At 36.0% G+C, this 12,713-nt stretch overlaps 1 protein-coding gene across 26 annotated transcripts in view; it reads right to left on the bottom strand.

Moving 5' to 3' along the window:
* Positions 1–12,713, bottom strand: part of PIK3C2G (phosphatidylinositol-4-phosphate 3-kinase catalytic subunit type 2 gamma) — a 510,504-nt gene that overhangs the window by 88,809 nt on the left and 408,982 nt on the right. For 21 of the 26 annotated variants that reach the window (XR_011540000.1, XM_070619233.1, XM_070619226.1 and 18 more), the window contains one exon: positions 222–378. The exons of the other annotated variants lie outside the window; for them this stretch is intronic. Coding sequence is in view for 20 of the 21 variants with exons in the window: in XM_070619233.1 (XP_070475334.1) it covers positions 222–378 (157 nt within the window). In the remaining variant the exon portion in view is untranslated. The remainder of the gene's footprint in view (positions 1–221; positions 379–12,713) is intronic. 26 annotated transcript variants of the gene reach the window in all.

Raw genomic sequence — 12,713 nt, 5'->3', positions numbered from 1 at the left:
AATATTATTCTGAATAGAAACATTTGAGACAGCGACTGTGAACTAATGTAATGAATTATTAAGAAATGTGTTTACAAGCTGTACGTGGTACTTTCAGTTTGTTCATTCCTTTCTGTTTTGAACAGCTCTTTGGGGAACTCCAAGCCATTAGCAAAAACAGACTACTGAAAGAGAGACATAAATGAAGCTTATTATTTTTGTTTTTTCCCCAAAGGACTTACCATTTCTAGCAGGTTCAAGAGCAGTCGGCTGTGCCTTCTGACAATATTATAAGCTCGACAACAAAGCTCCACAAAATCTTGGAAATGCTGTGGGTTTTTCCCACCCTCTGTAATAAAGTACTCCATCTCTGAAGTAAAAATAAAAGGGGCTCGGTCCCTATAAACCAAAAATAACAGCAACCATAAACAGAAGGAGAAATGGCTTTTAAGGTTACATCAGGCATTTACAACACCTTATTTCCATTTGAATTTTTTTGTTATTTTCTCTCTACTCTAATGATGAAACTCCTTCATTGTGGGACAGTTGGAGAAACTTGCTGAATATAGGCTCTGAATAACGTAACTGGGCTGTGACAGAGAAGGAAGGACAAGCTATTTTACAACATTGACCCATATTGTCTCAAATATTAAATCCAAGTTATATTTGATGTGAATATTATCCAGTGAAAATGAATGTAAAGGCCAACTAATAATGAAGGTGATTTTATGGAAAATACACTTACTGCTAGATTTTGAAATGATAGAACCGATCACGTATTTGATCTCATGATATTTTTATTTTTTGTTTCTTTTTTATATTTTATATTCATATTTTATAGTTTATATTTTTTTAGAAGCTATGTTGATATATATTCATATAAAATAAAATATTTTATATTTATATTTTATAGTTTATATTGTTTTTAGAAGATATGTTGACCTTTTAGGAAAAAAGTTTCAGGTAGAAGCTAAGATACGTAATGACAAGTTCTTTTAGAAGGCAATCTATGAAAAAAACAGATTTTACCAATTCACTGTCATATGTTTAGCAAGGAGAAAAAGAGACAGCAATATTTCATTTCACACTAGGCTCGATAAAAATACTGATCAGAAAGGAGGAAATATGAGCAGACCATGTTGGTATGTAAGTAATATCGCCCCCTGTAGTCCCAAGGTTGGAAAAACAGGAAAACAAAGAACCAGAGAGAAGATGCTGTTTCCTCTATTTTTGTCAGTCTTTTTCTCATGTTATTTGAGACAGGAGGAGACCTGAGATGAAGTGTTACCATTCCTAATAGAGATTAGCAGAGATTGGATTGGAATCACCCCTCTACGATGAGGTCTAATTCAATGAATGACAACAACAAGATGAAGAGTTTTGATACTGATTTGGCCCTCTAGAAGAATTTGAGAAGGGAATACAGTTTGGGGTAAAAAATTGACTAAAAAATAAAGATTTCTGAATGAATTGAAATAAAATATATTTTAAAATTTGAGCCTAGCAGCCTAGATATAACTAAGGTTATTCCAAACAGTAACTGAAAAAAGTGATGGAATATTAAGGAAGGCTCTTAATTTTTGTTAATAATAAAGAAAAACTGGCTTCTTTACTGTTGCTATGCTTAGCTATTTAGTAAAAATATAACGGAGTGAGAAATCTCACTATTCTGACTTAGTTAACCAGACTTTTCAGAAGTGTGGAAATTCGAATCAGAAAGCCACAACTTAGGTATTTTGTGGCTAACCTAGGGCAGTGGAATCTAACTGCAGGGAAAGTATTTTAAAGAAAATAAATAATCTACCTCTGTTTGACTGTAGTTTTTTCTTTTATTTTATTTTGTGATCCATGCTACCATTGAATGTCAGGAGGAGAGGATGGTATAACAATACTCTCATTTAGCTTTATATTCATTCATTTGATCATTCATTCATTCTACAAAAATTATTGAACACCCAGACATTGAGGAATGTGTGTTAAGAATCAAGTCCAAATTTTAAAATTTTTGCTCAAAATCCTTTTATATTTCGCCTTCATTGACTTATCCAACCTATATTCTGTGAGTTTACTTTACAGCCCTTTACTTTAGCCGAGCTGGCAGCAGAGATGTTAAAAATATGAGACATAGCTTCAGTTTGAATTCCGGACCTGCTGTATCTCAATTTCCTCATCTCTGACATGGATAATACCTAGCTCTTAGCATCGCTGTGAGGATTAACTGGCAAAATGTACACAAATGGTTGACACATAGAGAGGGCTACACACTTGTGAATTGTTGTGATTAGAGGCTCTGTGCAGAGGGCACAGACTGCAGGCCCTGTCAGCCTGGTTTCAAATCATCTTCTATCACTTAACTAGTTCTGTGACCCTGGGAAAGTTACCTATCCTCTCCATGCCTCACTACCCTCTTCTGTAAAATGGGGATAAACGTACTCAACTCTTGGGATTATTGAGAGGATTAAGTGAATTAAAGTATATAAAAGCACTTAGAACACAGCCTGGCACATAGTAGGCACTCAAATGTTAAATACTGCTATTAGTCCTCAAACTAATAAAAGTGTTCTAAGAGCTGAATCTTGTCACAGCTAAATCTCCCTTCCTCTTAAAAAATGCTGACAGTAAAATCCCGTCCTTTCTTCAAGGTTTATTTTATTCCCAGCTCCTCCATGTAACTTCTGTGGCTCATAAAGCCTTAAATGGACTTTTGAATTTTGCTAGCAGTTTTTATGTATCACTCACCTATGTAGTCATCATTATTGTTAACATTTTAGTAGAATTTTAGCAATATTCCAGACTTCCACAATCAGAAAAAAAATCTTAATTTTATATATAAAAGTTTTCCAACAGTTTTTTCCTACTCTCATAGTATATTTACTATATTGAACAGAACTTCTGAAATAATTTTAAAAGAGTCAAATTTTACAACTTCCTGAAATTTTCTAATGCAATAGATAGGCTTTTCTTTTCAATAGAGTGATTTCTCTTGGAAATTTTTTGTAGTTATGCTCAAGGTCACATGATAACACATTTCCTTCTTCCATGGAAACCACCATTATAGATTAGATGAAGAAATACCATGGCAGAAAGTCAAATACACAAAAGAAACATATCTAAATTAGAAACAATACAAACTAATAATATTGACGAACCCAATTTTAGCTGTGTTTAAATATTATCATGGTCTAAATTTTCAGTGGGCCCAACAATAAAAAATTCTACATCTTTTCCACGTAATTTGCATGGCTTACTTCTGAGCAATTTTAAAACACTTAGAATAAGACTAAAATTTTTCTATAAATGGAAGGAAGTCTCACATGTGAAATAGAATCCTGTGTCATCCCTACACATTATAGGAGTCATAGCTGGGATGTGGTTTATCAGTCCACTCAAATGCAAGCCTAATCCAAGGCCGGAGAATTAATGTATTGGAGCCTATGCCTGAAGTTTAAGCAATACTTGCAAATCTGAGATATAAATTGGTTGTGGCAAGAGAGAAGACTGGAAACTATTTTGCCTCTTAGAGTCTATCTTGTTACTGCATTTTGAATCATATGTTGAAAATCTCTCATTTATAGCTGTACAAATACACCAGAAATTCTAGTTGTGACTATCTTACCCACCCCCCTCCCCCATATTAGTAGTTTTACCATTACTTGCCTAAGTTCTACCTGTACCTTTAACTTGTATTATTTCCCACTTCTGGTCATGTTCTCTCTCTCTCTCTCTCTTTTACCCGATGCCCTAATACTGACTAAGAGATCAAGATCAAAAATTTTTCTTGTGAGAAGTCTTCTCAAGCCAGCCCTGTTGGTCTAGTGTTTAAAGTTCAGTGTGCTTTGCTTCAGTGGCCCAGGCTCACTGCCCAGTCGTGGAACCACACCACTCATCTGTCAGTAGCCATGCTGTGGCAGAGACTCACACAGAAGAACTAGAAAGACTTATGACTAGAATATACAACTTTGTACTGGGGCTTTAGGGAGGAAAAAAAAAGAGAAAGGAAGATTTGTAACAGATGTTAGCTCAGGGCAAATCTTTCCCAGCAAAAAAAAATTGTTGGGTCTTTAAAAAAAGAGAAATCTTCTCTAATTAACCTATCCCTTGCCAACTTCTCTTATTTTGCTTTACCTTTTTACTTAGCCCTACAGCCAATATTTTTTATTCTTTATAGTCTCATGCAGTCTTATGATTTTTTTCCTCCCAAATTATCTGTGTGATTTCCAGGGAGAGAGGATGTATTTTATCTTGCCTTTATATATTCTTAATGTCTCAAACAATATTTTGATGGTATTCTGTTATATGCAATGAATGCAACAGGCAATAAACATAGCTCACACAGTGAAGAGCTTGTGATAATTTAACAATTATGTGAGAAGGCCATGTGAACAAACTTACTTGTTATGATTTTGTCATTTTGTTGTCAGAGTTAATCTTTTTATTAACTTATGATCAATCTTTCCCTGAAATTATTATTCCATAAAAATGCTGAGACTATTTTATAGATTTCCAATATAGGTGCGAAGTGAGTAGTAGTTCAAAAATGTATATACGTACTTGGGAAATTTAAGAACATTTCTATTATAAACAGACACTAATTATTAAGGAGACAAATTCACTTGATATGGAAAATAGCAGGATAATTAATAATTTTCTGTTTGTTAGTACTTACGCATAAGCTTCCCTTTTAACTATACTTCCCTTCTAACTATACAAGTAGACATAATTTCCTTGTCTAAAGTCACTAGAATACCAAGATCATCATCATTAAGCATTAAAGATTGCCATTACACTGAGGGTACATTTAGGATAGGTCTCTGCCCATTAGGTGACTTAAATTTGACTAGGGAGGCATGCACCCAAAATGTTAGAACACTATAGTTATTTATCAACAAATATTTTTTGAGTATCTACAATAGATAATGAGAAGGCTTACAGATGAGGTTAAAAAAATCAATATCCTAAAAGCAATAAAAATTTCTTGAATAGTAACAATAGTGTTTTGAAAAGATCCCCCTAGCTGTAATATGGAGAAGAATTTGGAACAGAGAGGGCATATGTGGGTAGATAAGACAAGAGAATTTTGCAGAAGGTTTTCCTTTGTGTGTGTGAGGAAGATTTGCCCTGAGCTAACAACTGTTGCCAATCTGCCTCTTTTTTTTCCTCACAAAGCCCCAGTACATAGTTGTGTATCCTAGTTGTAAGTCCTTCTAGTTCCTCTATGTGGGATGCCACGAGAGCATGGCCTGATGAGCAGTGTGCAGGTCCATGTCCAGGACCCAAACTGGCAAACACTGGGCCCACTGAAGTGGAACATGTGAACTTAACCACTATGCCACCAGGCTGGCCCCTGCAGAAAGTTTTGATTAGATATGAGAGTAGCTTAGATTAGGATTGTGGCATGCAGATATAGAGACGTAGGAAGACTTACAAAAATACTTTGAAGAAAAAATCAAGAAGACTTCATGATGGTTTGGAGTAGGAGGGAAAAGAGGTGCTAAAAAGAGCTTTAAATTTTTGGCTTGTGTATCAGGAAGACTATAGCACAACATTCAGAGTGGTTTCACCTTCAAAGAAGTTAAATTTGAGGTGCCTTTGAGACATACAAGAGCAGATGACAATGAGGAATTCTGATACTTATTTCCAGATCACAGAGAAAAGATCTGGGCTGGAAGTAAAATTTTGAGTCAGATTTCCACTTCTGGGAAGACTGAGTAGGCATATGTTTCCTTATCTCTCTCACTAAGTACACTAAAAACCCTAAAAATTATATATAAGACAAACATAAAAAGACTCTGAAAGGCAAAGTGAAGAAGAGAGACTACCCAAGGACCTCAGGACTCAAGAAACAACATGGTGGTGAATTATCTAGGTTTTCTTTTTGCCTCATATATTCCAGACATGGGGTTCAAGGAGATAGGAATCTGGAAATGCCAGTGAGTGCAGACAAAAAGTCTTCAAGAAAAGCTTGGTCTCTCTAGCCAAAGGCCCAGGAAAGGGGTAGCCTAACAAGATGAAAACATTTAGACAATAACCATTCTACTCTAGCCAAATATTGAAGAAAAAACTGTGACCCCAATCTCTCACCACACTAGCCAAGGCCAAATTGGGGAGCCTAAACTTCCATTCTCACCAGGCTATAATGCAGCATCTCAATCTCCTGTCTAGGTGGTGTCAGAGACAACTCAGCAAGGAGCAGAGTATTGGTGGAGAGATAGACACTTAGATCAATGGAATAGGCAGCACAGAAATAGACTCATACGAATATACCAAACTGATTTTTGATAGATATGCAAAAACAATCCAATGGAGAAAGGATATAGCCTTTTGATCAGATGATACTAGGACAATTGGACATCCACAGGCAAAAATATAAACTGTGACCTAAAGCTCACACCTAATATAAAAATTAACTTAAAATGGTTTACAGACTTATATATAAAATGTAAAACGATAAAACTTTTAGGAAAAAATAGAAGAAAACATTTGGGATCTAGGCTACGCAAAGAGCTTTTAAGAGGATGAAACAAGTTACAGACTGGGAGACAATATTTGCAAACCATATAGCCAGCAGAGGACTAGTATCTAGAATATATAAAGAATTCTCAAAATTTAGCAGTAAAAAAACCCTGAAAAATACAATTAGAAAATGCACAAAATACGAAGAGACATTTCATGTTTCTGCAAGAGTATATGCAGTTGGTAAATAAGCACAGGAAAGGATGTTTTTAACATCGCTAGACATTAGGGAAATGCAAATTAAAATCACAAAGAGGTATCAGTACACACCTATCGGAATGGCTAAAATAAAAAGTTAATGACTACCAAATGCTGGCAAGGATACAGAAAACCGGATTACTCATACATTGATGGTGGAAATGTAAAGTGGTATAGCCACTCTGGAAAACCACTTGGCAGTTTCTTAAACAACAACAACATGCAACTACCATACAATCCAGCAATTATACTTTTGGGCATCTGTCTCAGAGAAACGAAAACTTACATTGACACAGAAACATACATGAATGTTCATAGAAACTTTATTTGTAATAGCTAGAAACTGGAAATAACCCATATGTCCTTCAATGGGTGAATAATTAAACAAACTGTGGTAAATCCATACTTTGGAGTATTATTTGTTAGTAAAAGGAGCAAATTGTTGATACACACAACGGTTTGGATGACTCTCCAGAGAATTACACTGTGTTAAAAAAGCCAGTCTCAAAAAGTTATACACTGTATGATTCCATTTATATAATATTCTTGTAATGACAAAAATAGAAATGGAGAACAAATTAGTGGTGTCAGGGGATAAGGATGGAGGAGGAAAGCGGGGGAGAAAGAAGTGGCTGTGCCTACAAAAGGGCAACATGAAGAATCCTGGGAGAGATGAAATTGTTCTGTATCTGGACCATGTCAGTTTCAATATCCTGGTTATGATATTGCACTATAATTTTATAAAATGTTACCATTGGGGGAAACTGGTAAAGGGAACATGGGATCTGTTTGTATTATTTCTTACAATTGCGTGTGAATCTACAAATATCTCAAGATAAAATGTTTAAATAAAATTCGTGTGAGTCATCTGGATATAGATATTGATGGAACCCTTGGATGTAGCTGATATCAGTTTGGTGGAGACCGTAGAGAGAGAAGAGAAGAGAGCTAAGATGAGTCTTGGGGATCTAATGTTAGTGGTTTGGTAGAAGGGAACCATCCTGCATTGGATGCTGAGAAGGGGAGAAAAACTAGAGGGGGATGTAACATCACAGAAGGCAAGCCAAAGAATTTTGAGGAAGGAATAGTCAATACTGTTGACATCTACTGATAAATCAGGTAAAATGAGGAATGAATATTATTGGATTTAACACTATGAAGGTCATTATTGATCTTATCAAGTAATGAAGAACAAAGCCAGATTGAAGTTGTTGTGGAATGGGTGGTAAGGAAAAGGAAGTCAAGAGTTTAGACAACTCCTTCAGGAAGTTTGTGAAGAAGAGTAAAATGGCATGAAAACTGGGGGTTTGAGGCAAGATTATTTAAGCATTGGACAGACGATCACATTTAAAAGGGTTATTTAAGAAGGAGAGGATAAATAAATATGCAAGGAAAAATGAATTATGGACAGTATAATGTACATTAAAAGATGAGAGGGAAATGGCTCCAAAGCACAGATGGAGGGATTGACTTTAGAAATGAAAAACAAATATTCTGTTAAAACAAGAAGGAAAAAGTTTATGTGCAGATGTCATTTTGTGAGCTTCATATTGAGTATAAAAGCAGGCTCTGTTCTGACTACTTCTATTTTCTCAATAAAGTAGGAGATGTGGTCATCTGTTGAGGGGGGAGTGGAGAATAATGGGTAGGAGAGATCTGAGGTTTACCTTGTGAGGACAAAGCACAAGTCATTGTGGCGAGTGAAATAGTGAGATGGCTACAGAAATACTGTGGGGTTGCTGGGCCATGAGATTGGCCCATTTGAAACTTGGGACAGTGTTTGCCCTGTAGTGTCGATGCTTTCTTGCAGTGCTTGGCAGCTGTGGTGTAGCACAGTGAAAGCAGATGAGTAGGTTAAGGCACATGCTTATCTTCTGCCTCCACATATTTGTTCACAATACTCTACTATACCTTTTCTTCTTTGTTCCCACTAATTTAAATCTAACCTTTTCATGCTTATGTTATACTTCCTCTTGAAATCTTATTAATATCAAGTCTTCTCAATATCAAATCTTCTCAATATCTCAATGTCAGTATCACCCTCACAGTGGAGACCGCCCTATCGTAAAATACGTTATTAAAGAATGGGACTAAGCATGCTAATTGTAATGGATGCACTCTGACATAGCCAAGGTGCTGTATCCTTAAAAGGAGCAGTCTTTCATTTATCAGATTATTCCTTAAACTAATATGCACATACTTAAAAAATGAATGATGCTTGATTTTAAAGTATTGAACACATAAACTGTTTAAGGACACAATAATTTACAGAGGCAACTTCCTCAAATGTGAATTTGGCAGTCGAGATAATATCTCTGGGCTTCATCCCAACAGTTCATGGTGGTCTTTGGTCATACTAAGTTCAATAAAACAGACCCTGGTGGACTCTGAAAACTAGAGTCACATCCCATGAGCATTTAACTTCTATTAGCTCAACAATTCCTGTTAGATGTTCTTTTTAAAAATGTAATAAAAAGATTAAAAGAGAGTGAGCAATTGTGCCTGTCTTTTCACTCATAAAAGAGCAACCATACTGCCCACAGACGGGAGAGTATCTTGCTATTTCAACACTTGGTCTTAGTTCTTGAATGCCTCTCACAGTGTAATTATCTTGCAACATATTTGATCGCAGTTGTTAAAGACACAAACTTAATATATATCACAGCCATAAATGCAAGATAACTATGTCATCTGGTACTAACTGAAGAAACAGACATCTGTCCCAATGCTGGAGAAAAAATAAGAGTGTGTTGGGATTATTGAGAAACGGGAATATCAGTCTCCTATGTGGTACCTTCCCAAGGGCCTATGACGTTGGGCAAGTTATAACAACTAAGATTCCTCTCTGTCTTAGGTCTTGATTATAAATTAGAGAAAATAACAGTAGCTACCTCAAATGGCTCCTGTGAGGATTAATTAAACAAATGTATACAAAGTATTTATGAAGTTTTGAAGGGCGATTTTGACTATTTCCTTTAGAATTTGATCCCCCATGCTGGATGATGCAGCAGCACACTAAGGAACACTTAGTCTCTGCCACTCCCAGTGATAATCCACAGCAATAGGAGAAGAGCCACATGTTTCAATATTGATGATGGAGGACGGAGTCAGGGGATATAAAGAGTGGAATGGAAAGACAGAGAACTCTATCAAGGATTCATGACAGTAGAATTTGTCTGCTGGTCTCTGTAGAGATAAATATTTCTTCCTTTTGCAGTATAGTTCATCTAGTATTTACTTGAGCAACTGATGAAGTCAGTAAATGGATGTATACAAGCTTTAGTCCCAGGCTTGAGAGACTAGAATGTTTGAATATGTGTTTAGATACTGAACCAAAATGAGAGGCTTAGTAATGAGGCACATTTTATTTTTATTATTGAAATGATTATTATTAATTTCATGAATTTCAAATGATTTTGTCCCCAGGAAATATCATAGTAACATTAAAATATATTGTTTTAAAGAGTGCTAGAATTTGCAGACTCCCATCATAATGAATGGTGATATTAGCATACAAATAAATGACTACAAAGTACATTGGGGAATGTTTAAGCCTACACTTTTCCTGATATCACAAACGACCTACATTTCAGAGAGCACATTTTGCTGTTCAACAGAAAGAACACAAGTCTCTTGTCTAATATTCATGAGTTAATTGAGAAGGCAAATTTGGAATCTCCATTGGATAGGCTAGAACCTTGTATAATTAGACAACACAACAAACCTCACATGTGCAATATAATGAGAACATAAGGGTGCACGTACTATTACAAAAAGAACATTTAACACCCTGTGAGATCTCCAAGTTTCTGGCAATTATTAACTAAGGAGAACTTCACCAATAATCTCTTCAGTGTAAAACATGTGTTTTCCCCCCAGTCTAGCCTCTTTTGTAAATGCGCTGTGGGTCCTAAGTTAGACTCTGGGAAGTCCCTGATCTTTAACTGCTTAATAACTTTAGATATTGACTCTGGAGTCCCTTTTAGGCTCAGGCAGACCATCTCTCTTATTTGCAAAGGGTAGATAAAACAGTAACCTCTTCAAAATTATCAGTCCAACTTTCCTAAGTCTGATACTTTAGATGTGAATTTATAGCAAATTAGGATAGGAAGAGACTGGTCGGCTCCTCCAAATTCCCCTTTGAGCTTGAGTCTAAGGGAAAGTGTACAATTATGCTTTGCATGGAATTCCAGTGAATGCTTGGAATAGAAGTTAGTCTGGATATGAGGAAAAGATAATCAATGCTATAATGCTTGGGTGAAACTGGATTGTGGTATCACATCTTAAATAGGGTTAGATTATAAAATCAGGTTGAAGGTGAAAATCAAGAACGGTCCAAGTTATCTCCGAAAACATTTAAATCACCCATAAAATTACCATATGCATGATTAAAATTTATGTTTCAAGCTTGAAATGGACATTTTATCTCTTAGCAAATTTAACACCGTAAGTGATTCCCCCCCCCCCCCCACAGGAGCGGGTACTGTTTCTTCAGTTGGACATCAGATGAAGTTCTTATACTAGGCTTATATTTAGAAGACATTTTGTAGTTTTTCTTTAAAAATCAGCACTCAGGTCTTCCATCTCAAGCATGCTCTGTTCACAAGGGGGTGTAGGCTCACTAAGTGCTGGAAGACAGAATCCTTACACTGTTTAAATTGTTCTCTCCCTCCTTCTTTCCTTCCTTTTATTCCCTCTCTCTCACAAACTTTTCCTCCTTTCCTAATCATCCCTCAGTCTTTTCAGCTGAAAACCTACAAGTCTCTCTTTAAAGAAAATTCATAGTTGGTCTTTTTTGGTTGTGTGTTTTTTTTAAATTGAGAAATTGTTTTTTACTTATAACGGGAGTGGGGTGATATAAAGGAGGCTACTCAAAAGAAACCAGGTGATAAAACAGTGGAATGATCAGGTGAAGTCGAAAAGGAAGAAATGATAGTGAGAAGATGGGAATGACAAAACAAACTTCACTTCCTGAAATAGTCTAAGTGAGAGTGCTTTGAAAATCCAAAGTACTTCTCAAACGCTACGTGTCGTTTGCCTAGGGCTGGCTTTGCGACTGGTGAAAACTTTTGTGAAACTTATAGAGTATCAATTTTTTTTTAATTATTTCTTTGTGGCATAATACACATAACATAAAATTTACCACCTTAACCATTCTTAAGTGTACATTTCAGGGGTATTAAACATATTCATAATGTTGTGAAACCATCATCGCCATCCATCTCCATAATACTTTTCATCTTGTAAAACTGAAACTCTGTATCCATTCCTCCCTCCAATGACTCCCCAATCCTCCCTCCCCCCAGCTCCCGGCCACCACCATTTTATTTTCCATCTCAATGATACTGATTCCTCTAAGTACCTCATATAAGAGGAATCATACAGTATTTGTCTTTTAGTGACAGGCTTATTTCACTTAGCATAATGTACTCAAGGTTCATCCATGTTGTAGCATGTGTCAGAATTTTCTTCCTTGTAAGGCTAAATAATATTCCATTGTATGTATATACCACATTCTGTCTATCCATTCATCTGCTGATGGACACTCGGGTTGCTTCCATATTTTGGTTATTGTGAGTAATGCTGTTATGAACATGAGTGTACAACTATCTCTTTGAGACCCTGCTTTCAATTCTTGGGGTAAATATGGTATATACAGCCATCCTAAAGGTTGTGAGCTGGTGTGTATCAAAATTTGAGTCTCATCCCCTGGACTCCCCCATGTACAGTGACCATGAAGTAAAACTCCTTTGGTAAATTTCCAGTTAGGATAAGAGAATATGACAAGTTCTTAAAAATTTTATCTTCAGAAACAGCGTAGTTTCTCAGGTCAAGAGAAGTAAATTTTATGGCATTTTTTGTAGTGATCCTTCAATCAACCAAAATTGAGTCTCCGCTGTGTCAGGCACTAGTTAGTTGCTTGAGATACAGAGATGTCCTTAAGACACTCACAATTGGAAAGGTATTGGAAAGTGTGTTTTTCTTCTAGAAGATTCAGATGATACTGAGGCCTGCTTTGAGTT

Source organism: Equus przewalskii, chromosome 5 (assembly GCF_037783145.1).
Source record: "Equus przewalskii isolate Varuska chromosome 5, EquPr2, whole genome shotgun sequence".
NCBI lineage: Eukaryota > Metazoa > Chordata > Mammalia > Perissodactyla > Equidae > Equus > Equus przewalskii.
This window is presented reverse-complemented; position numbering and strand designations above follow the sequence as displayed.